Below are 26,657 nucleotides of genomic sequence, written 5' to 3'. Positions count from 1 at the left end.
AGGATATAATTAGCTAGAACTATGCACGTTCACAATTATTTCAGGAAGCACGGAAGGGAGGGGGAGGAGATGAGATGCGGAGGAGGGAGGGTCTAGCTCCGATTTGTTTGAAAATATTCGAACGTCAACACCCAGGATCGCTTTGAGAACCTTTAAATAATGAAATAAATGAACCCAGTCACATCATACTCCATCACGTCTCGTCTGATTAACAGACACACACAAAGCACCCCACACAGTGAATTTAAAAATGTAGTTGACAGAAATAACTTTGAATAATTATTCATAAAACTGTACATCACATTAAATTACATGATGGGATCTGCTATGGCAGCAATAAGAAAGGCACACAATATATCTCACTGAGCTCAATAAAGGCTGCTGTGTCATACTGTATCATTCCTCATTTGTATATCACTGAATAAAAGCCTCATAAATGTAAATGTAACTGGCAAAAAGATAACTTTGCCCAGTCATAAAGAGAAAGAGAATCCAACAATGATCCATCTTTTGATGAATTAATGAGCATATAAATGAGTGGTTTTATGCTACAGACATTGAGGAGTTTTGTTTTGTTTTTAATTTTTTTGAGCTTATTGTTTTTTTTGTGTGTTTTTTTTTGTTGCAAAAAACCTGTCTTAGCTGGAATCTCTCTTGAGTGATTTGATGTCTTCCTTCTTGTCACTGTCCTCTAGCCACCATTAACATGAACAACATGAATGATGGATGGTATGGAGGATTGAAGGAGACCATTCAGCAGCAGCAGAACCAGCTGGTGTGGGTCTCAGAGGGCAAGGTGAGTTTCACTGAACTTTTCCACTGTGATTCAAGTCACCTTTTTTTATAAAGCGCTTTTAACAGTATAGATTGTTTCAAAGAAACTTTACAGTTCTAATAGAAATTGCTGTAACAGATTGTTTGGGCTTTACAACAGCATAAGTTATTGTCCAGCTAAAGTTAGTTATGATTGATTCACGTCCGTTGCGAAGATCATTAGTTATTAACTTGTGGGCCGCTTACACAACACCGTTCACAAAGATTGTTCCAAAGTGTTGGTGCTAAATAGGAAAAGGATCTACCGCCAGCAGTCGACTTTGATATTCTAGGTATGATTAATATCAACTGGCCGGAATTTTCAGATAGGCGAAAAGGACTATAATGCGTAAAGAGCTCGGGGACCTAAACCATTTAGTGCTCCGTAAGTAATCAGCAATATTTTAAAAAAATGTATACGATGTTTAATAGGGAGCCAATTCAGTTCAATAGCAGATGCTTGAGGTTTCAGGGACAGGGTTTATTCCTGGTTGTCTGAGTCCATGGTTTTGTATTTGCAGAGCATAGTTTGTTAGTTTCCCTGGCATCTGTTCTTGTGCAACTGTACAACACTTATGTTTGACCACTGTATAGTTCTTTGATCAGCATCTGTTCTTTCTCTCAAGTGGATGAGTTTTATGATAGTGATGTTTCACCATAATAAGGTTAATCTAAACCTGTACCAGAAACTGCCATATTTTAAAATCAGGTAACGTTTTTCTTTTTGTACTTTGTGAAAACGTTTTCATGACAAATGAAGCACACCCCCTCAATTCTCAATATCATAGTGAGGAAAAGGTTTTAGGAAATAGTTTATTTTACAGTGTTCTTGTTACATGTACTTACTTGAGTAATTATAGTGAATTATGTATACATCCAACTAACCTTAAACCAAACAGATTCTTAACCCTAACAGTATAGTAAGTACATGTTGTTAATTAATATTACTCTGTACTTAAATTTATAATTGCACTGTAACAAGGAAACCTTAACATAGCGTAACCAAGTTACTTTAGCATAAGCAAAAAAGGAGAGATGCTCATTCCCACATTAGTGTTGTTGTTATTACAAATTGCTGTTATAATATAAACATAACTATTTAATGAAAAACTTAAAAATTAAAAATGTTGCCATGCCTTGGAAACAAAATAAGCTGAAGTTTTAAAATTAATAAATAAAACAAATCAAATAAATAAACTAGACATTTAGAAACTTAAACTAAAGTTAAAACGAAAGCATAAAAATAAAACCTAATTCAAAATATTGATTAATACTATAATATGATGTAAATTATACCATAATAACAGTCTCATGTTCTTATTACAGTAATGTTATTTACAATGAATGTTATTTGAATTGTATTTATATTTCATTGTAGTACTACCTTTCATTTATGCTAATTTAAGTTTTTTTAAAACATTGTATTAATAGTATTGTAATTCTAACTAATTCTGTGAGATATTACAATATTATTGAGAATAAATAATTGAAAATATTGCTGAAAGTTTTGTAAAATTTGCCTAATTATCAAATTATTATTTTAATATTGTTAAAATTTACGCTTTATTTTTATAATTGCAAATTATATATTTTTGTTAGATTCCCCAATGTTACACATTTCACCTACATGATGTCATTTCTCTCTTTCACCTTCTCAACAAAATTGTTCACCCTTTCATTTCTCTCTTTCTCTCTCTTGTTGAATTCTTTGCATTGTGTTCTGAATCTCCGTAGGCGGACGGCGCACCTGACGATGATCTGGACATTCACGATGACCGTCTGTCCTACCTGTCCGCCCCTGGTAGCGAGTACAGTATGTACAGCACGGACAGCCGTCACACCTCAGACTACGAGGACACTGACACAGAGGGTGGAGCCTACACGGACCAGGAACTAGACGAGACCCTGAACGACGAGGTTGGACCCCCAAGCGAGCCCGCCATCACACGCTCCTCTGAGCCTGTCCGGGAGGACCTGCCCGTCATCCAGGAACCTCCTGGATATGGAGGGTACCAGCCTGAACCGCTGAACCGCATCGACCCAGCAGGGTTCAAGGCCCCTGCACCTCAGCAGGTAGCGTTTCTACGAGCCGTACGCCTTCCCTGTTGTCTGGAGGCCGTGGTGTGCGTGAGAAAAGTGTTCTAGCGGCGCTTTTGATGGAGGAATGCTTTAAAAAAACGTAGTACATTGCAGTACTAGAGAAGTGACAATGACCAAGTAATAATTGTTGCCACGTATTTATTATATGTATTTGTGAGCGTGTAGTTGTGTGAAAGTCTGCGCGCGTGTGTGTGTGTGACAAATATGGCTCGGCTGTTATACTTCACGTAGATGCTGTGACTCTTATCTCAATATGATCACAATGGAAATGAAAGTGAGGACGTTGTATCTTTAAGAATGTGTAACGATTACCCCATCCTTGTGGTCTAGCTGTCCCCTTATATGTCATGCAAAATGATGTCATTACCAGAAAGTATTATGTGCATGATGGAATTCCAGTGTTAAATATTTAACTGTGAATGTATTTATCTATATTGGTCCAGTGGCCACCATGATATCAAAAGTGTCTTAGATCTTGTATTACAAGAGCCAAAACATTGTACTGTACTGTAGAATTAAACTGACATCAGACTTACAGTAAAAATAGAACCTGGTTTAGTTGCAAATTATTACATGACATGGTTCCCAAAATCATCCTATTCTGTATGTTAGTGGGATGTTCCTAATTCAGTACAAGTTAAGCTGTGTGAACAGCATTTGTGGCATAACCTTAGCAGTTAAGGCACTGACAGAGGAAGGGCAGTAGGCCTTGAAATACTTTAAAAGAGATGCATTGTTATTAAAAAATTCAGTAATAAGCATGTAATCATGCAATGCATATTTCTTATGAAATTCAGATGACTGTTGAATGTAATGTACAGGTTTATTTATTTATTTTTTGCTAAATGTCGTATTTAACAGTGTTAATACATTATTAGTGTTTTTAAAGATTAGATGACAGCAAAGGTCAAATATGCAATATCAGCCAATTAAGATACATTTTTTATAGACAAGTGCTGTCAATAGAGCTTAACATCAATTGAATCTGGAACATTGCCTTAATAGAACAGTACTGGTGTCAGGTGAGAGAGAAGAGAATCACAGCTGAAGTGCAGTGGTGAGCTTTGACCGCATGTATTAAACATTTTTGAACACCTTCACAGAAAGCAGAGGCTGCTCTCCCAACGCAGCCTGAGCCGCTGGCAGAGACAGCGCCCCCTGCTGTTCATGTAAATGTAGGGGCCCTGAGTGCCAAGGATCTCCCGGTCACCCTCACTCAGGGGGATTTCAGCCCAGAGGCTGGCTCTCTCTTCCCACCTGCCCCTGAGCTAGCTCAACCCCCGTCTCCCGACCCCAACCAATCTGGACAACCTGGGTCAGAGTCCAAGGTACCTCGCTAGCCACCCCGCTCTGGACTGAAACCGGCCCTCTTAACGCCCGAGCCCGGTGCCCTCTCTTATCGCCGTCTGCCCTGCCTGTGTGCTGCGGTGCTTTCCTCTAGCTCTTGCATGTGCGCTGTGTGCTTATATATGAGAGCGTCTGTTCTCTCTCTGTGATTGTGTGTATGTGTGTTTATAAACAACAGTGGGTATGATAGAGGCCTTGTGCATCAGATCATATAGTTCATGAATCTTTGGGCAAGCCCAGGTCCCCACTGTTGCTTGCCTACTTTTGCATGGGTTTATTTTTCAAGTCTTTTGCCTGTTGAAGTAGAGTTAGAAAATGCTAGTGGTGCAATGAATGTGAGAAAACTGATTTAATTATTAAATTGATCTTTATTTAGATTTAAACAGTGAATCTTCCCCCCTCCTATTGACTTTGAAAGGTAGCCTTGCCCTTTACAACAGTGTTCATTTGTAGTTTTTTTCTTCTTTTTTTTTCCCAGTTTTTGTCTTCTAACAAACATATTCTTTATATATATATATATATATATATATTCTTTTGTTTTTAATCATGTCATATTGCTTAATTCAGCAATTTTATGTTAAAATGGCATCTAATTTTAGTCAACAAAAATATTTCAATAGAAAGTAGAAAATTAAATTATAGAACAAAAAAATGCATATTATGGCCAAGAATTAAGAAACAAACTAATTACCTTTTTTTCTCCCCTGCATGCTCTGCACGGGCTCGAAATTAAACTAAATATTCAAACATTATATATTAATTTAAACCTGTAGAAGCATTTGTTATAATGGAACAATCCTTGAGATTATTCATCATATGATATTTTGAAACATTCATATTCATTTAGATCATAGGTGTTACACAGACAAGTCGACTTTAATACTCTGCCATGATGCTTTAAGCTTGATGTCGACTAGTTGCTGACCATGCCCTATGGAGGCCAACAGTATAAGAAATCTTTTAAGTACACTTTTACGCTCCGTTTCCAACAGTTAAAATGACAAATAAATGCTTACTCCTAGAGCGCATGACAAGTTATGTTTGAATATACCATGTGTAAGCTTAAAATTTATCGGGAAAATGCACTTTTTAAGCAGCTTTTTGTACAAATAAGTTAATTGCTGTTTTAAACAAATCCGTAATTGCATTGTAAAGCACACACATACAAGACAGTAGCTTGCACATCACGGGCATATCACTTGTACACTCGGTAGCGCCAAAATGTATTGTCAACACTGTTCTGCGATTCACCAATAAAATAGCTTAGAAACTAAAAAGTTCTAGCATATATTTCCTAGTAACTAAAACCCACAACTTTACTATTACTAGAGAGACGCTGCCAGGTAGAATTATTTCACACGTAATCCCTCTCTCACTAATGCATTCATATAAATGTAACCCACGTTCGAGTCTCAGCTGGAGGTTAAAGCTTATTTCTTCATTAATGATGCCATCAGCGACTATTCAACGTCAACTCGACTTTAATCACATATATGTCGATTTAAAAAAAAAAAAACTGAAGTCGTTTAACCCCTGTTAGATCATTCTACTTTAATAATCTTTTCATATTTTTTTTTCTTTTTATATTTTCATCAACAGTATGTTTAATTTAAAAACAATTATTTTGGTTATTTATCCTAAATTTTAGCTGCTGGTTCCTAAAAGGCTACTTCTCAAAATACATTTTATTTTTTGAAGCAAATTTTTTTTGTAGATTTCTTTTTCAGTGGGACTTTTTTCTGGCTGATTTTTACCCCAATGATTTTGCAGCTTGGCGTGTCATGAGTCATTTTATCTTTCTTAAACTCTGAAACTGTGTAATGGCTGCCTCCATTTGACCTGTTCAATAACTGCCCACTCTGAGTCTTCCTCTATTGCAGGTCTCTCTGCTGACTCTGTGCTTCATTCTTCAACTTTTAATCCGAATATTAATCACTTCTGGTTTCTGTCGTTTCATTCAATTCAATTGATTGCTGTGGTTTTGAGTTTAATGTATAGTTCTTTGTACAGTTTGTTCATAATTTTCCTGCTTTGCCTTTATCAACAGATGTACAAGAAGGATATCTACCGAACCAACGAGCAGATGCAGGTGAGCCAAAACCCTATGCAGCCCAACTACAACCCCCAGCAGCCCCTCTACCAGGAAGACAAGCCATACAGAGATTACGACCACCAGCCCAGTCGCTATGATGGGGGCTACATGGAATCAAAGGCTCGTAACTTTGACCCTCACCTACATTTTGAAAACAGCGTGCCTCCGTATGATGAGCAATGGGCTCCGTATGACCACACCTCTGGATACGACCCTCATATGCCGTACGAGGATGGTCTAGACCACATGTATGGTCACCCTAAGACGCGGCACGATACGGGCTACGACACGGGTCGACCTCGTTATGGCAAACCTAGCCCTGCACCGGTCCGACACGACGAACCACCCCTTGCGCGGCCACAGTACAACCAAGAACCACTTCCTCACACTCAAGCCACCTCCCGCTCCCCTGAGCCCCCCAAACAACAGTACTACGACCCCTCCCAGAGACCTTCCTACGCTCAACCACCACAGAGGGCCTACATGAATTCGGAGACCTCTGTGTCCCCTCACAAACCGGAGTCCCTCTCACCTACAGCAGAACATGAACTTCCTCCTCCAGCCGAGGCAGAGGAAGACCCAGCCATGAAGCCCCAGTCCGTGCTCACAAGGGTTAAGATATTTGAGAACAAGCGATCCGTGTCTGTGGACAGAGCAAAAGAGTCTACAAACTCTGGTATTCGGGTGAGTTGGTGTAGTCCGTATTTCTTCTCACTAAATATACACTCAACAGACTGAATAATTAAGGTAATTTTTTTCTGCTTCCCTTAGCCTGTGGACATGGTGCCTAAACCTGGCGCTGCCTCTGTGCCCAAAGCCAATTCTTTAAGTAACCTGGACCAAGAGAAGGCCTTTAGGTAATGAACTAGCACTTAAAGGGTTAGTTCACCCAAAAATGAAAATTCTGTCAGTATTTACTCACCCTCATGTTGTTCCAACCCCGTAAGACCTTCAATCATCTTCGGAACACAAATTAAGATATTTAAGATATTAAGATCGCTCCTGCATACAGTCCATAGGCTTCTTGAGGGACTGGCTCTTGCTGTCCCCGAAAAGTCATTAAAGACATCGTTAAAATAGTCCAAGTGACTACAGGGGCTCAATCTTAAGTTTATCAAATGACGAGAACACTTTTGTGCGCAAAAAAACAACAAAAATAACGACTTTATTTCAACTATTCACTTCCTTCTCCATGGGCCTGTAGTCAGTTAAGGTAGTGTGATTGCGTAGAGCTACGTCACACGTAGGCTCACTATTGGCCGACGCTGGTCATGTGTGTGTGATGCGTGTGACGTACAATAACAGAAGCTTACGCTATTAAACTAGTAACCTGACTCGCGCAGAGGGAGAAATAAACGAATAGTTGAAATAAAGTCGTTATTTTTGTTTTTTGCGCACAAAAGTGTTCTCGTCGTTTGATAAACTTAAGATTGAGCCCCTGTAGTCACTTGGACTATTTTAACAATGTCTTTAATGACTTTTCGGGGACAGCAAGAGCCAGTCCCTCAAGAAGCCTATGGACTGTATGCAGGAGCGATCTTAATATCTTAAATATCTTAATTTGTGTTCCGAAGATGAACGAAGGTCTTACGGGGTTGGAACAACATGAGGGTGAGTAAATACTGACAGAATTTTCATTTTTGGGTGAACTAACCCTTTAAAATCAATACATTTGCAGCCACAAACATCTTTTGTGTCTACATAAAGAACACTTTTGTAACCAAAACATTACAATGTTTACAGACATTTCAATTTCAAATAAATGCTGTTTTTATCTTAAACTTTCTATTCAGAAAAAGAATCCTGTATCATGGTTTCCACAAAAATATTATTCAGCACATTTGATTATATTAGGGCACTTTTATTGAAATTATTGCTGCAACTAAGGTACACATGATTCTTTGATCTGTCAGATCTCCAGAGCCACAGCAGCCCCACCCTAAGGCAGCAGATGATATCATTCGCTCGAATAACAATGACCCTGATGAGGATGAGGAGTACTACAGGAAACAGCTGTCTTACTTCGACCGCCGAAGCTTTGATAGCAAACCCTCCGCACAGCTGACACCTGCCATCAAGCCAGTCCAACCCCAGACCCAACCAGGGTACTACCCCAGGTACACGATCAAATACTTGACCATACAAAAATACAACTCTGCTTTATGTTGTTATTTCACCAGATTTTGTGTATTTATAGAAATGTGGATATTGGCAAATAAATTATCATTTTTCCTAGAATTTGTAACATAAAATTAGATGGCATCTGACTTTGAATCTGGACTTTATTGTTTGTTTGTCTGTCTGCTACAGGACAGAGTCAGTGGAGAAGATCAACCCTGTTGCTCCAGCCAACCCAGCTGTCCCACCCCCGACCCTGCCTAAACCTGCAGGTAAGTGAATGGAAGAATAAAAATAATAATATATGTGTATAAAGAATGCTGTTTTTTTTTTTAACTTTCTATGGATCAAATAATCCTGGAAGAAATTTATCATGGTTTCCAAAATTCCCCAATATATTAATCTAGCTGTTATCAACATTGATAATAATAAGAACTGTTTCTTGAGCACCAAATCAGCACATTAGAATGATTTCTGACGTATCATGAGACAAGACTGGTGTAATGGCTGCTGAAAATTCAGCTTTGCCATCAGAAGAATGAATTATTTTTAAAATGGAAATGTGTTATAAATTGTAATAATATTTCACAGTATTACTATATTTAATCAAATAAATACAGCCTTGGTGAACATACAGTAAGAGACTTATTCACATATACTTCCTCTTACCCATAGCGACCCCACCGCTAGACCCACACGGATCTCCCAAAGTGAAGCCTCCAAGTCATGAAGACAAAGTTCAGAGCACCTACCTGCCTCAGAAAAGCTTCCCGGAGAAATCTCCTGTTAACGGCACCGGTGAGCCTCCAAAGACCAACAGCACTGCCACGTCCAGCTACAACCGTTTTGTGCCCAAGCCGTACACCACCTCTGCAAGGCCCTTCGAACGCAAGTTTGACAGCCCCAAGTTCAACCACAACCTCTTGCCTAATGACTCTCAAAATAAGAAAGATAATGTGAAAGCTCCTATCAGTACCACAGCCAAACCACAGAGCTCATCCCACTCGACAGACCATGACAGCGGCCTGGACACCTTCACCCGCACCATGGACCAGAAACCGAAATACCAGCAGAACAACATCAACGCTGTACCCAAGGCAATACCTGTCAGGTACACTAGAAACTAGCTCCGTAATTGTCATTGACATTATTCATCATAATTTGATATTTTGAAACATTCATATTCATGAAGATCATAGGGGTTACACAGACAAGTCGACTTTAATACTCTGCTATGATGCTTTAAGATTGATGTCGACTAGTTGCTGACCATGGCCTATAGAGGCCAACCGTATAAGAAATCTTTGAAGTACACTTTTATGCTCTGTTTCCAAAAGAAATGGAAGAATGCACTTTTTAAGCAGCTTTTTGTACAAATAAGTTAATTACGGTTTTAAACGAATCTGCCGCTGCATTGTAACACACACACATACAAGACAGTAGCTCGCACATCATGGGCAGGTCACACGTAGCTCTAGCTCCAGCTCCATAATTGTCGAGCTTACTTTTTTTTTCGTGCTAAAACTATAACATGAAGTAAATTAGATATTACTTAATTCATAAAGTTATTTTATGTTACTAAATGTAGGACACAAAACAGAAAAACATTACAATCAGTAGAACTAGATATTTGTCTACTGATATTGTTTTCTGTTATATATATATATATATATATATATATATATTATTTTTTTTTAAATAATTTTAATTTTCATATTTTTTTTTTTTATATTTAAAAAAATAAATAAATAAAGATCAGAGGAGTCAAAAAGTAGGTTTATCTTTTTTTCTTTTTCCTCTTTCCAGCCCGAGTGCTTTGGAGGACGACGATGATGATGACAGCCACACAGTGGTGGCGACGGCGCGGGGCATCTTCAACTCCAACGGTGGGGTTCTGAGCTCCATTGAGACGGGGGTGAGCATCATCATCCCTCAGGGAGCGATTCCTGATGGCGTGGAGCAAGAGATTTACTTCAAAGTGTGTCGGGATAACAGCATCCTGCCTCCTCTGGACAAAGAGAAAGGTCAGTCACGCATCTCTTTAACTCGGTGGTCAGAAGATTCTGACATTTTTGTCTTTTTTTCTGTTCTGTGAAAGAAACCTGGTAATCCGGCATTAGATGAGACTGATTATTTTTTAAAGTTTGATACAGAAATTGATACATGAATTGACCTGTACTCAAAATGCAAGTGAGCTTATCAGTACTACATTTGTAGCTTTATGAGAAACATTGTCTTTTCATATACAGTTATGTGCTTGAGTATAGAGCAAATGCTAAAGGAAAGAGTTTTTATTTCCAGGTGAAACTCTGCTGAGTCCTCTGGTGATGTGTGGTCCTCACGGTCTGAAGTTCCTGAAGCCAGTGGAGCTCCGCCTACCTCACTGTGCGTCTATGACCCCTGATGGTTGGTCTTTTGCTCTAAAATCCTCCGACTCCTCGTCGGGTACGCTGTCCTCTCTCTGTCCTTTTGGGGTCGTTTGGGATGGCTTTGTGACAACTTGTTTGGTTGTGGGCCTTTTTTTTCCATTATGCATTTTCTTATTCACACCTCCATATGACCAGTCATTTATTAACATTTCTTTTCAGTATTATACCACTAAATATGACTAATATTTGAGTCATTTAGCTTATCTCACTCACTAATTCCAGTCCGCTCATTCATTTATGTGGTTTATTTAAAGGGATACTCCACCGCTTTTTTTTTTCATATTAAACTATGTTATTCCCTTAACTAAGACGAGTTGATACTTACCTCTCTCACTCAATTGCTCTAGCGCGCGAGACACTTTGTTAGCACTTTACTAGCCCAGTTCATTCAATATGGGCCAAGCAGAGAAGCGACCAAACACTTCCACGTTTTCCCTGTTTAAATACAGTTACACGAGTAGTGTAACTTGACCTAGAACGGTGACACAAAATAAAAAGTTGCGCTTTTCTAAGTGTGTAAAATGGATAACTATATTGTATGGCGGAATACCACAGCAAGTGCTTGGGAGCACTTCGACTCGGCGCAGTAATATCATCACTCGTGAAAAGTCCTCTTCCCCCCCTCACTCTCCGGAGTGATGTTATTATTGTGCCGAGTCCATAGATAAATATGCGCCGAGTCGAAGTGCTCCCAAGCACTTGCTGTGGTATTCCGCCATACAATATAGTTATCCACTTTACACGCTTAGAAAAGCGCAACATTTTATTTTGTCACCGTCCTAGATCGAGTTACACTACTCGAGTAACTGTATTTAAATAGGGAAAACGTGGAAGTGTTTGGTCGCTTCTCTGCTTGGCCCATATTGAATGAACTGGGCTAGTTAAGTGCTATGAAAGTGTCTCACGCGCTAGAGCGATTGAGACGACAGAGGTATGCATCAACTCGTCTTAGTTAAGGGAATAACAGTTTAATATGAAAAACCGGTGGAGTATCCCTTTAAGGTCTAATTAAACCAAGTGTCTCTTTTAAAACCGGGTGTGATAATTCACCCTACATTACAATAAATCTATTATTTCCATCATCTAGGTATTTGGATACATGCACATTATACTACTGTTCAAAAGTTTTGGGTCATACTTTCATAGTTTTATTCAGACAGGATGCATTAAATTGATCAAAAGTGACAGTAAATACTTTTATAATATTACAAAGATATTTCTATTCATCAAAGTAAAATGTTTCCACAAAAGTATTATTATTCAGCATTTCTAATGGATCATTTGACTGACGACTGGACTAATGGCTGCTGAAAATTCAGCTTTGCCATCACAGGAATATATGACATTTTAAAATATACTGAAATAGAAAACAGTTATTTTAAATTGACCCCAAACATTTGAACGGTAGTGTATATTCTACAAGGGAATACATGTTACACATTTAGATTTTCCATAAAAGGAACTGGATGTTAAAACTAAGAAAAAAAATGGACAAATTGGAATTTTTTAAAAATAAATAATTGTTCCATTAGTGAATGACAACATATCCATTATATTTTACTGAATTGATATTTTGCATTAGAGAAAGTAAATTTGTTTTGGCAGATGGTTTGTATTTTGCTAGGCCCAACAAATTTAGCATTTTGTTCAGCATGAGTAGTTTTCACTGGACAGATTCATTTCATGGGCCTTTTTGTTCTCTTGATCACTCAATTTCTCCCTCAAGGTTAGTTAAATAATCAGAGATCTACAAATGCACGTTGACAAAATAGGTTGTTTGCCATCTTCATTTGAGTCTCATGATTTCATGAATTAGCCAATGGCAATTCTCATCTATTAATCATAATATTACTATCACTCATAATATTATTTGTGTATTGAACTGATTCTCACACAGCCACCCAAATGTCTGAATATGCAGAGATGCTGGAATTGCCTTCGTCCCGCTAATGGAGATCAGCAAATGTTTTCCCCTGGGTCTTAATTTCTCACTCTCTTGTTTCATTAATTTGTCTCTATATAACTCTTAAACCTCAGACCACCCTGTATTAACCTCTCGTTCTGAATGTGCAGTGGACCGATTGAAGATTCCTGCCTCATCCAAACCAATCTGTATATTTTAAAACAAGGCCATCATTTATCCATAGTTCAAGGCAAATTCTCCTGCACTCGCTTGGAAAGAGAACGTTTATCTAACTACTTTAACACATAAGTTGTTCTGATGGAGTTCACATTAGAGTGCAAAAGAACACTGAAATCTTGAGGTCCTCTATAAATGAGCAAAAAAATTATGATTTTTTTTTTTTTTTTTCAATTTTGAAAATAAAGTGCGCAATTTATTAACCATAAAACCACTAAACAGAACAGTTTGTTTGTCCCCATGCACACTGTTTGGTGCCGCTAGTGGTACCGAAATTGCACACTTCACCTTGATGAATGAAAAAACAACCTTGTTCTTATGCATTACAGCACTTTAGTCTATGAGCGTATTGGTTATTGCTCTGGCTCTGCTGATTATCTCTATCAGAACAAATAACGCATGCTGAGAGCCTGTCTTATCTCAGAGCGCCCTGCTACTCTCGTCTCTTTTTCCTCATGCAAACCAAAGAGAACAATAGTTAAAATTGCACAATATTGTACTGACACAGCTGTTGAAATATACTAAAAAATAATGCACCTTGTTTAGAATTTTAAGTTTGTCAAAATGTGTGTTTTGTTTTACGCTACATCTTTAGTATTGTTGGCTTTAGAATCGTGGGTCTGACTAGAAAACAAGCATGCATGTGGCTTAATTTAAGGTTTAATTCAATTTTATTTTCTGTCATTTCATTGCATATACGTGATGTATAATACGTACACGACTGTTCAAAAGTTTGGAGTCGGCAAGATTTTTTAAAAATGTTTTTGAAAGAAGTTTCTTATGTTCACCAAAGCTGCATTTATTCGATCTAAAAATACGGTAAAAACAATAATACTGTGAAATATCATTACAATTTAAAATAACTTTTCTATTTTAATTTATTTTCAAATGTAATTCATACCTGTGATGGTAATTTTCAGCATCATTACTCCAGTCTTCAGTGTCACGTGGTCCTAATAATGTTGAAAACAGTGCTGTGTGCTATTTTTTTTTTTTAGAATTATTAAATAATTAGGTCAAAAAGAACAGTGTTTATTTGAAACATATTTTTATGTAACAAAGTAAAAGTCTTTATCGTCATTTTTGATCAATTTAATGCATCTTTGCAGAATAAAAGTCCTTCCTGAATAAATAGTTTGATCCCAAACTTATGAATGTGGTGATTGATCTTACTCTCAAATTCATCAGTCATATTCATCTGCATTTTCTGTTCTTTATCCAGGTGATCCTAAGAGTTGGCAGAACAAATCACTCCCAGGAGATCCCAACTACCTGGTTGGAGCCAACTGTGTGTCTGTGCTTATTGACCATTTCTGAGGAGGGCAACCTTTACTGAATGTGGAACCAGTTTAAAAGAGAGGACCTTCCCCCTTATGAACACACACACACATACTCATACATACAGTACACACAAGATGAAGGCTACGCACTATGCTACACTAAATGAAGGGTCTCCTGACTGTGCTCTGGCTTTGTTTACGGTAACCTCAGAGACTGGAGGGAGGGTTACATTCTATGAAGTGCTGTTTTAATCTCCTCATCGTCCTCTTCACGTTTGCTTTATCTTTCACTTCTTTTTTTTAAAGTGCTTTTAAAGGCTTTCGAGGATAACAAAAACAGACATTAACCATCGATGGACTGCATGCTCTGTGCCACTGACCAATTAATATTCACACTGTAAGCCAACTGTAATATTTTGCGACACACAACTTGTGTATATTTTTTAAAGGATGTATTAGGTTCTTCCATTCAGCCTAGGCTACTTACACGTATAGACTATATACATCTGCAAATGTATTTTCACTTTATATAGTATGCACACTATACCGTTATGATTATAATGTATAGTGCAACTTTTCTAGAATATCGAATTCTAGTTTTAGGATTTTCAATCGAGCAGTCGAAGTGTACATCTGACACATTTCCTCATGACTTTTATCATGTCAAGGTGCAGGATTCATTGCTAGATACGAGCTTTCAGGAAAGAGTCGGAGAGAATTGGCATATGAAGACTATACCGTATGAAATTTTCTAGCCAAGGACACGTCACTTAAGGCTCACCTTTTTTAAATGGCTCCTTTGTAGACACCACTAGCCTCCTCACAGACCTGTGAACTTGAGCACTGGAACATTCCTGCTGTGTCGAGATCTATGCATGTGCTTTGACTCAGGTGTGAAGACTGCTGCTCTTTCCTCTCCCCTCTTTCTCTTCCAGATTCTTCCTCACTCCCTCTTTCTCCCTCTCTCTCTCAAACACTCCATCTAAAGCAGTGATGCCTTATCTGAAACGACACACTTTTTTCAATAACAAAAACCTTTTTGGTTTCTTTTTGCTAAGTTGTTCTAAAGATATATTATGAAGAAACTGAAGTTGTCTCTCTGCCATTTTTGTCAACCCGCTGTAGAAATAAACATGGGTGTTGCGCACATGAACAGCGTGAAGTCTAAGAACAGGTTTTCTCTTTTTATCTGCTATGCACATGACTTTTAAAGAGAAACACAAATAAAAGACGGGAGGACGGATATCGATTGGCTGTACATAAAGCTAGCATATTGCCTTCATTTTTGGTTTGTAAATGACTCTTTTTTGTATGTCTTTATTATTTTGTATAAAACTTAAAAGGGGGAAACCGTTTATAAAAGAGGATGAATGAAATTAAAACTGTTGTCTTTGTATTTTGGTTCTACCCTTGAGCCTTGGAACGTGTACTTGGCAGTAATAATATCACATTTTCTACAGATACACACTAAACGTAAGTGGTTTTTAACAATAACCATCTTTTTATTCTTTATTTACAAAAAGTGCTTGATGTAAACTATTCTCAAAACCTGTTTCTTTTAAACGGTGTGCTTGAAATGTGTTCATGCATTATTTGTGATACTGGATGCTACATTGTGTGTCCTGAAATGTATTTTTGTACTAATAGATTTATTATGGCACACCGGAAGACTTCTTTTTTCTTTAGACATTATAACACAGCTTTGACTGGTCATTAGCGACTCACATGTGGCAGAGTTTGTTCCCTTTTCAACACAATTTCCAGTTTGCCACTGTATTAAAAAAATAAATCATTTTTAAAATACATTGGTGTCATTTTATTAGGGATTTTCCGTAGTTGTTGGTGCAATATAAAAATGACTTAACAGAAAATGCAGTTTGCCGTTGCAAAGGAGCAAGGTGACTTTCAAAATGTTTCATTGCGACAGCACACTGACTGCGGAATAGTGTGTAGTGACACTTGATGGCCTGCAGATGGCGCAAATGCTTTACTGCCAGATTCATTCACAACGTTCATTGCGTCTGGCCATTGTAAAACTGATTTTAATATTACTGTACCTTTATTCGATGGTTAAATCAAGTCCAGCTAAATGATCACTTCTACTCCATTAATACCCAAATGAAACAGCATGCCTTGTTTAAAGAAATACTATTAATAATAATAATATTATTCCTCTTTTAACTGAAGAAAACAAACTTTGAACTTTTTGTTTCATGTGGAAGTAGATTTAAATCAAATCTATAAAATATCAGTCAGTTAAAGCCTGGGATAGTTCACTTTCAAATTCATGTTTTGGTATGTTTTAGATTAGGTGTAGGATGTAGGTGTCGTTGTTTCCGCAGTAGTTTCAATTTTGATATTTTTAGGTCAAACCGTTCTTGTCTGTCAGTCATATAATGGAGGTATGTATGGTCACCACCTCAAAAAGCATTTGATAGAGTCGAAACGAGCAGTTTGTGTGAGAAAACTTTACGTTTTGGAACCACAGTCCAATCTTACACCGTGGACGCTTTGGTCCGAGTCATTAAATCATGTTTAATTTGGACTTCTCTGTGCATGCTCTTTGAGGTGGTGACCAGACCTGCATTATAGTCATATAAATATGACTGACAGACAAGACAGGTTAGACCTAAAACTATCAAAATTGAAACCATTGCGGAGACACCTACATCTTGGATGCCCTTGAGGTAAGCTATAACATATCAAAAATTAATTTCAAAGTGAACTATCCCTTTAATTATTGAAAATGTGGCTGTAGTTTTCCTCTGTTAAAAAATGTGACTGCTGACATGTTTACGTGTGATATGTGAGACAGTTATCTTACAGATAGGCTATATTTACTATAGACCCTGTAAATATTACATGTAGCCTACCAAATATGGCCGTTGTATATTATGACATGTTTAAGCGTTGACAGACATTGACATTTTTTACAGGCTCAACAGGTCTGGTAATGTGGCTATTTACTCCAGCCATGCAAAATGTTCACATGAAATAAGAACAATCTGCATTTTAATGCATACTACACAGTTCGTTTGTAAAATACATACTATATTAATACTATATTTTCGTGCAAACGTACAAGTAAATTTTGGTCATGTTACTGATTTGGATTAAAATTTGTAAAAAAAACAAAAAACAAAAAACAAATTTCAGGTGTTGTGCCTAATTTCGACCCCCTGCCAAATTATTACCCCCCTCGTTGAAGTCAGTACCTGATTGCCTAATCCCAACCCCGCCCCTAATCTTAACCCCTCCCCCACAACTAATCCTAAACCTACCAATACTAGGGGGGTAATAATTTGGCGGGGGTCGAAATTCGGCACAACACCGGTCCTCAAATGTGATTGGCCGGAAATAAACATTTTTCGATTTCGCATTAGGTCACTTGTGCTGTTAATTGAGATTTAACTAAGTTAGGTCAGTGCAGACTGCAGAGCTGTTTTTTAGTCGAAATGTCGGTGTTTTATCTCACAAATCGACGCAGAGTAAAATAAATTTGTCCACCGAGAAACCCAGTTTTGGAAAATCAAATCGTCGCCCCATAATAGCAAGAATGGGTTTCTCTCGCTGTGAGAAATGGAAAACCCAAACGTACATTAAATTTTGGTCATGTACTGATTTGGATTAAAATTTGTAAAAAAAAAAAAAAAAAAAAAAAAAAAAAATGTATGACGTATAACTTTTTCCGGTCCTCAAATGTGATTGGCCGGAAATAAACATTTTTCGATTTCAAGCATACTAAGCATTGGGTCACTTGTGCTGTTAATTGAGATTTAACTAACACGAGTAAGTTAGGTCAGTGCAGACTGCAGAGCTGTTTTTTAGTCGAAACGTCGGTGTTTTATCTCACAAATCGACGCAGAGTAAAATAAATTTGTCCACCGAGAAACCCCGTCGTCGCCCCATGATATCAGAACGGGTTTCTCTCGCTGTGAGAAATGGAAAACCCGGAAAGGAACTCCAGTAGAATCAAAACAGAACGCCTTGATCTGGTGACGTGAACTCTCGCTCCGCTCCACTCACACACGTGGCTCCAGACCTGCTTTCAGTTTGCGCGTTGCTCGGTGGTGGCACGGACCAGAGCCATGGCACGGACGGACCGTGATGGCTTTTTATCGAAGAATACACACACACACAACAAATTAAATTATCCGATTTTGGTCTGAAACTTAAGTTACCGGATACCAAGTACTCGTTTATTTAATTTATATGAAACATGGCGCTCACAATGACTTCTAAATATAGGCTATGGTTTTTTTTCCAGTGGCATTGCTTAAATGGCATATGTTCTGTCTTAAACAAGCGAGTTTAATGAAAAGTAACAATATGAAGAAGTAAGTTTAAGTAGACTCATATCATCTATTCGCGGCTTTTATGGTTCCAAAAGCGAGTTCGTTGCCCACATCCATCTGAATCTACATATGGCGACACGTCAGTCCGATCTCCTCCTCCTCTACACAAGCACCTGCTCGCTCGCACACACACACCTCCAACTGATAGACTACCAGCGCGAGGCTGCGGCTGCACGCAAAGACCGAGCGAACATTTCTACACTGGAGTCGGAGGTTGGAAACGCGTCATACGCAACGCGTACCTACATAGGCGCGATAGATGCGAATTTCGTTCTCATTGAATACGATGTTCTCAGTTCGGAGCCGTGAGGTATTTCATTAACGGACTGTCACTGCTGTGAACGGATTTGATGGATCACCTATCCCGTGCATTTTTCCTCGAAGAGGGCCATTCAGCGCTCTTCTTCGCAAAGCTTATCTCTTTGTCTTATTGACATGATTTTTGGATAACGCTCGGTAAAACACCTGCTTGAAAACAGCGCACTTATCCTCAGAACAGTGAGACATCGTGAGCTTCCTCGTGTAACGGGATAATGGTCTGTGCGTCTTGGCAACACGCTATGCATTCATCTTTACTTTGTGGATGTCGGAGTGACTAAACCCAGAGGTGTCCTGTAATCCCGAAGCCCGCTGATTTAACCCAAGTTTTGGTTAATTTAAACTGTTTAGTCGTGACCATGCCCGTCAGTGCAATGCCGAGGGGTCGGTCTCTGAGCCCAGTATCTCTGTCCCGCAGTCTCTCCCGGCTGAGGGAGTTTCGAACCCGGACTCGCATCATGCTTTCTCTGGGAGTTTCACAGATGGTGCTCGGGAGTCTCATTTTGGCTGTCAGTTTCGCCGCTTTGGCCCTTACTACATCTCCGAGGGTGAGACATTCGTGTCCTTTTTGGGCAGGATTCTCGGTAAGTTGTCTTTATACTTGAAACATCGTGTATTTTTGTTCGTTTCCCCTGAACAGAGAGGTGATATTACGCGCCGTTTGTGACCCCAGTAACTGCAGAGTCAGCAATCACATCACGCGCGCCTGACTCTTAGTTTATAATTCAATTCTCCTCCTCATCAAAGAGAGCCTGCGGAACAATATTCACCAACTGCGAAATTAAATGGCCTATGAATAATTCTGGAGGAAGGGTTCACTGTTTTATTGCTTGGGCTCAGGTGAGCTTACCAAAAAAATACTGTGTTTGGTGAATTGCCACATCTTGCAGCAGAATGAAGCCAAATGATTGAAAGAGATCAGATACATTCATGTGCATTTTACTAATGTCTGATGTTCTGTGTGAACTTGTTTCAACAGGCTGTAGTATGCATTAATGCATCCTTGTTAGATTTTCAGACAGGACTAATTGCTACTTAATCTTAATAAGAGCAAATCTTTTCTACAGTCCCTGGCAACAGTAAATAATTTAGAGATGGATACGTATGTAATGCAGTTTGTCCAATATACAATTGCCATGGTTTTTCATCAGAGGCTAAATGTTGAATTTTTGTATGTTGTAATTGACACATATTTTGTTTATTTGTGTTTGTTGTTGCACATATTTTTTTTTTGTACATGTTTGTTTATTTTTATTGTGTTCATGTTCTTATACCCTGCTGCTTCTTCTTGCATTGCATTTCAAAGACCTTGGTATGCTCTATGTTTATTAAGATTTAGATTGTGATAGTAAAGATAGAAATTTGTCAGATGAAGGTTAGCTGAAGTGTGAAAGCTCAAAGCTGAAATACCCAGTGTGACTTTTACCAATAACATAGGGGTTTCAACTACATTGCCTTTGTTCCCTAATACGCTCATAAGCAAAAACCTCTGACTCTTCCTTACTGTACAAGGAACTTTTGTAGGACAGTATTAACTTCTTAACATTTAATTCCGGCTACTGTGAATATTTATGAAGTCATGAACATACGGCATATGTAAAAGTTTTATTTGTGGTTGTGATTGTGAAAGAGTAATATAGAAGGGACTGGGACATGTGGTGACAAAGATAACTAGCTTTGGGGTCAGAGGTCAAACAACAGGGCTTGCTGATCATTCAGACACTGATGTAGTGCATGCAGCAGATAAGGAGACCATGAGATGTGGCCCTGCATGAGAAAGCTCTGCTGGTTCTCGTATCAGTATGATTTGATATGCATTTCATGGATTTTCTTGTATATGCCTCTGGGTTGTGGTGGGGGCAGATCGCCCGTGTCCATGCCCGAAGTTAAAGCACCAGTGAGTTGGTGAACATGGTGTGTTCTCCTCACTGGGCGGCTGGTGCATAATGGACCTCTGCAGAATTACTAACCAATCAGAGTCTGGATTAATGGTGTGAGCAGTGCAGCTGGATGATCAGCATGTGTGCTTGTCCTTGTGCAGAAAATGCAATGTTTTTTATTCTTCAAAATGTATATTTGTGCTGACATTTCTTTATATCACCCATCACCTACCTACACTCTAAAAAATGCTGGGTTGTTTTAACCCAACTTTGGGTCAAATATGGACTAACCCAGCCGTTGGGTTAAATTTTTACATTACATTTTTAACCCAACATTTCGGGTTTGTCCATATTTGACCCAAAATTGGGTTAAAACAACCCAGCATTTTTTAGAGTGTACACTCTTTAAAAACAAAGTTTCCAAAATTGCTTTTTGCAGTGATGCCATAGAAGAACCAAATTTGTTTCCCCTAAATAACCTTTCACATTTCTTAAAATAACCAAATTTTCTTCGTGTGAAAAACATTTTTAATAACCTGATTCCGAAAATTCTTGTATTTTCACGATAAATAACCTTTTGTGCAATGGAAAGTTTCCATAGATGTTGAAGTTTCTTCCAAAAAAAGAATCTTTATTATTGGAGTGAGTCCACTATAAGCTATCTGATTTTCTGTTAATCTACATCATTTATTAAATCCCAATCTTTTTATTATCAGGATGCCCAACATATTTGTTTGAGTAGTTGTTTGTTTATTTATTTTTACAAATAATGATTTAATTGAACGTCGTATATGAATGCAGAACTCAGCTAGAACTAGTCACCATTATTTTTTTGCTTTTTTACCATGTTTAATCCTCTTTTAGGTTTTTTGCAGTTCACTTAAATAATTTGTTGTATTTTAAAAATAATTTTAACATTTTTTACAAAGTACAAATATTCTATATATTCTCTAGAGAAATATTAGGTCCTTAATGTTCATTTTTTTTTTTGTTTTTTTTTTTTAATAAAACAGTTGGAAAAAGTGTTTTGAATTGATATAGTCGTCATGCTATAGCGCTAAATATAACAATATAATTGTGTGTCTGTGTATTAAAGTCGGCGTGAAACTTGTGACATATATCCGAGTGAAACGGCTTCTGAAATTAGAAAAAAAAAATGTAAGGCAGGGCTTGATTTCGTCCTTTGGGAATTGATTGGATCGTTGGAGGTTGGGTGTTGCAAACTAAATGGAGGCAGATTTGAATGCGATTCTCTGAGAGGCAGTTCACCGATTGCCGCACCCTCATCAGATCTGGCCACACCCTTTCGCCGTTCCACGTGACCGAAATAGAAGAGAGGTCGTTTCGATGGCGGAGGGAAGGGTAATGTATTTGATTAAAGATTATAAGGGTACACTAATACAAAAATAATGTGCACAGATAAATTATTTATAATAAACACAACAATAGTACATGTAAAAAGAAGATTCGTCAAAATTGATTTCATGCCGACTTTAAGACCCCTCGGGATCGGATGTGAGATGCACCAATCAGTCAGGTTCCTGAACCTCAATCGATTTTTTATTTATTTATTTTTTATTGGTTAAAATGAATGGAAAATATATCTTGTGTATAGATCAGCATCATGGGTCTAAAAAGAAAAAAAGAAAGTGTCAAGGTTAGCTGTAAAGTCATGTTAAGAAGCCCTACATCTCTTCTCTCCGCTTACTGTTGCCGATGTTCCCGACCTCCCCCTCATCTCTCCCTCTGTCTTTGTTGTAACATCAGAAAGACACATAGAGCCTGCATCAAGTCTCTGGCCACAGCGGGGAGGCATGATCAGCAGGAGAGCTGTGAATTTGTGTGTGCACTGAATCATATTTGTTAATCCAGCTTCTTGTGAGAATTGAACTCATGCTTTTCCTCGTTCATGCAACAAGCCATTGTTGTTCTGTTCAAATACAGACCCTTTCATTCAAAGACCATCAGACTGAAGGAGAGAATGTCAGTTGGTATGACAGAAGGGTGTTGGAACTCTGACATCCATAAAAAGACATGTCACCAGGGTAACAAAATTAGTCCTGACAGGCTTATATGAAATGACCCTCTGTCATATCACATTCCACACAGACTGTTCTGTTTCCTGGTGAATCTAGCAACACCGAAACAGAAAAAATAACCAGCACTGTTTAGTGTGTGTTTGAGTTCACACTCACAGCACACTTAAACCCATATTGTCTTTGTCAATAAGTACATTTACAAGGATTCAATTTCAATCATATCAAAGCAATAATCCAGTTTTTAAGTCACAGTGATTTATTTTCTTCTTTTACATGTTACTAATATCAACAATTCATCCATGCAAGAATGTAATAGTTAATCAAAGCTTGTGCTTCCTGTGATATGTCTCAGTTTCTTTACTGACGTACACTACTAAAAAGTTTAGAATTGGTTTAAGATTTGTTTTAAATATATTTTTAAAGTCTCTTATGCTTAAACCAAAGCTGTGTTTATTTGCTCATATACAAGTGGCATATTGTACAAGTGAGCTAGATCAGGGTTTCCTAAACTGGGGTGAGGAAACTGCAGCTGATGACTAATGAAATTATAAAAATGTAACATTAAAACAAATGAAAAAACAAAGATGATCTCTACATTTCAAATATGTAGAGATCTGGACAGAAATTCATGTCTTTTATTAACTACATGATCCCACATTCAGAAATCTCTGATGTCAGCTTCTCATCCAGCTGAGTATGAGCTTCTGCTGTAGAGACACGGCACTTGTCGAGCATTAGAACTGACTCTTGTAACACAGCCGTAGAGACTTGGAACAGGAGGAAATCATCAAACTCCTGCTTATCACTGCTCATAATTTAAACTTATGTATTCAAATATTAAGCTTTTTTACAGTCATTTTTACGGTTAAAAAACAGCAGCTGTGGTTGCCAGAACTTTACCGTAAAAAAATGGTAGCAATGTTATTGTTTTTACAGACTTAACTTAAAATTTATAGTAATAAACTGTATTTTTTTATCAAGAAAACTGAGTAACCATAGTTATTATGTATTCAAATATTAAGCTTTTTTTGTGGTCATTTTTACGGTAAAAAAACAGCAGCTGTGGTTGCAGAACTTTACCGGGAAAAAAATGGTAGCAATGTTATTGTTTTTACAGACTTAACTTAAAATTTATAGTAATAAACTGTATTTTTTTATCAAGAAAACTGGGTAACCATAGTTATTTCAACAAAAATACATTAAATGTGAAGTGTCACACAGGGAATTCTGGAAATGTCAAGTTAGGTTTTTTACTGTAAATTATACAATGAGTTCTTCTTTTTCACGTTCAAAAACTGTAATGGTATTTTACAGTAAAATTACATTAAATATACCATGAGATCTATCACAGTTATTTACCATATATAGAATGGAAACTTTCTGTTAACCAATTTACAGTGTTGCACTGTAGCATTTACTGTTAAAATCAAGATTTTTTTTTTTTTTTACAGTGTGTATGTACTACATGTAGGAGTCCGTGTGTGGCCATCATGTGGTTTCACACGCTAGACACTGAAGCATTGCAGCCTAAATTAGACTTTTAATCATGATGGGTGGAAGGAGGGCATATGCATATACGTCTACATGCGATAATGAGTGCGAGACTTGGTTTATTCCCAGAAGTTCCAATCATCTCTTAATCTCATAATGAAAACCTTAACTTTTCCTTTCAGCTCTCTGATACATCCCTGTCTTTTCCCTTCCTCTTCATTTCAGCATACAAAAACACTGTCAGTTCTCCCTTGCTCAGTTTAATCAGCTCATTTCCTTGTGGCCACCACTGTTTACTTCATCCCAGAACTCATCTCTTACTTGGCCAAGGAAGAGCCTCTGTTGCCTCGCTCACCGTTTTGGATCCCTTTCCATGCATCGCTTTAAATACATCATATATTGTTTTGTTTCTTTTCACTGTCTGCTTTCTGAGTGTTGCCTGTTGTCTGATGGTTCATCAACATTTGTAAAGTGTGATTGAGAAGCCTCATGGGAACATTTTGACGAGAAGAACAGGACCATGAACAGGTTTAGAGAGAGGATGGCAGAGAGAATGGCAAAACAAATTTAGTTTGGAGCGAGATATGGGCTGTGCATTGGACACAGATGTTTTGTTTTCACTCCTCATTGAGGAGCTTCTGGCAAGTTGTATTTTTTGGCTAAAATTTAGGGAGAAAAAACAGGTTCCAATTTCTGGATTTTCCTTGTTCCAGATAGGTCTGTAGAATGTTTACTGAAATAATTTTCACTGTGAATTGAATAACAAAGAAGATAGCAGTTGTCTACAGTTTTGTCAGTCTGAATGAATATAATTTTAATAAAGCAGTCTGCATGCGCCTGGGTGAAAATTAGTTTCATTTTCAGCTTGTGAAAAATATAATTTATGAGCAATCAGAGCTTGGATCTGGACCAATGAAAAGACAAGGGCTGTTTGATGATGTAAGAGCTATTCTGCTGTTTTTTCCATTTAATATCTACCATTAAAAGAGTATAATTCCAGCAGTAAAAAAACCTTGTGTACGTCATTTAAAGCTTTGATTAGTGATTAATGGTTTAGACATGGAGTTAAAGAGGAAACATCGCCTTTGTGGTTCGTGTGTGGAGCTGGCAGAATTAAAATCTCTTGCACACTAATTGGTAAATTAGAAGTTTGCCTGAGAGAAAAGGCCTGGATGGGAGTTGTTCATTTCCTGGGTTGGCTAAATTGCCTTGCGAAATTGTTTCTGAATATGAAATATGATTAAAGACTGAGGAGGTGGGATGGATCTCATTTAATGAAACTTCTGAGATGCAGGTGGCCATACTTGGATGAGATTTCGATGCTCAGTTCATGTGCAATCCAAAATGTCTGCAAATAGCAAGCCAATAATGAAAGTGCAATGGATGCGTTGTTTTTTTGTTTATTAGTTGGTATGTGAAAGCATTTTGGTTTCAGGGAAAGTATGAGTAAATTCAGGAGCTCTCCCGGTTGGGCTCTTGCCTACTCTCACTAGACCGGACACTCCTCTTTGGATCAATCACTTTTCTCCGAAGACTCCATTACTGAATTTGCTCTCACGTCACTCACAGTTAAATCACCTATCTCAGACAAAGTGTGCTAGATCAGTTAATTAGATGGATTCTGATCAATGATTCAATTTGCATGTTTTTCCTGCCTGGTTATTTTGTTTGAGTGTATCGTGCAGCTTTGTAATGTCCGCCTCGGTCATTAATCTTTTGCGGTGACCTCATTTTTTTGTGCACTCCCAGAACTCACTGCACATTACGAGCTCCCATGTGAGCCTGCAAGCTGTCCAGGTGTCAGCGGTCAGTAGTAATTCATTTTCATTGTGCAATTCTTTATTATAAGTAGGCTCATTTTTCCTATCATTTGAGTGTCTCATCTTCAGGGACCTGCTACACTAATGTTTTTCTCATTGCTCATCTGTTACTTTCTCTCCATCATTTAAAGTTACATAGACTGTCCATCCCATCATGACTCTTGCCCCCTGCCTGTCAGACATGGATTTGTCACATCACATGCCTTTACAGAAACTTGAAACACAAAGGCCCTCGCACACTCCGAAGTCCGAAGTTCGCATCCGAAATTTTCGCACTTTAAAAATTAAATACGACCTCACGTTATGTCAATCACGCTTGCACACTGCCTCCGAAACAATTGTCCGTCATAAAAAAAACGCATCGGGTTTGATGTTCTGCATTTTTCGCATCCGTTAGCAAGCAGTTTGAATGGTGTTTTGACAATTCAGAGCCAC

At 37.9% G+C, this 26,657-nt stretch overlaps 2 protein-coding genes across 13 annotated transcripts in view; both read left to right on the top strand.

Annotated features, from left to right (window-relative positions):
- tjp1a (tight junction protein 1a) overlaps window positions 1-16,122 on the top strand; it is a 125,780-nt gene extending 109,658 nt beyond the window's left edge. For 5 of the 12 annotated variants that reach the window (XM_089129551.1, XM_089129552.1, XM_089129550.1 and 2 more), the window contains 11 exons: window positions 696-796; window positions 2,548-2,886; window positions 4,017-4,241; window positions 6,308-7,036; window positions 7,124-7,209; window positions 8,266-8,469; window positions 8,663-8,742; window positions 9,146-9,581; window positions 10,277-10,494; window positions 10,772-10,915; window positions 14,262-16,122. In XM_089129551.1, the coding sequence (XP_088985677.1) occupies window positions 696-796; window positions 2,548-2,886; window positions 4,017-4,241; window positions 6,308-7,036; window positions 7,124-7,209; window positions 8,266-8,469; window positions 8,663-8,742; window positions 9,146-9,581; window positions 10,277-10,494; window positions 10,772-10,915; window positions 14,262-14,356 (2,657 nt within the window). In that variant the 3' untranslated portion in view covers window positions 14,357-16,122. The remainder of the gene's footprint in view (window positions 1-695; window positions 797-2,547; window positions 2,887-4,016; window positions 4,242-6,307; window positions 7,037-7,123; window positions 7,210-8,265; window positions 8,470-8,662; window positions 8,743-9,145; window positions 9,582-10,276; window positions 10,495-10,771; window positions 10,916-14,261) is intronic. The other 7 variants (XM_089129559.1, XM_089129554.1, XM_089129555.1 and 4 more) reach the window with 4 other exon arrangements.
- Window positions 16,123-18,595: 2,473 nt separating this feature from the next.
- The window catches only part of entrep2 (endosomal transmembrane epsin interactor 2), a 97,850-nt gene continuing 89,788 nt past the window's right edge, over window positions 18,596-26,657 (top strand). The window contains exon 1 of the mRNA XM_039666883.2: window positions 18,596-19,576. Coding sequence (XP_039522817.2) covers window positions 19,352-19,576 — 225 coding nt within the window. The 5' untranslated portion in view covers window positions 18,596-19,351. The remainder of the gene's footprint in view (window positions 19,577-26,657) is intronic.

Source organism: Pimephales promelas, chromosome 1 (assembly GCF_988280905.1).
Source record: "Pimephales promelas chromosome 1, fPimPro1.hap1.1, whole genome shotgun sequence".
In the NCBI taxonomy this organism is placed as follows: domain Eukaryota; kingdom Metazoa; phylum Chordata; class Actinopteri; order Cypriniformes; family Leuciscidae; genus Pimephales; species Pimephales promelas.
Note: the sequence above shows the minus strand (reverse complement) of the source record. Positions and strands in the feature narration are given on the sequence as shown.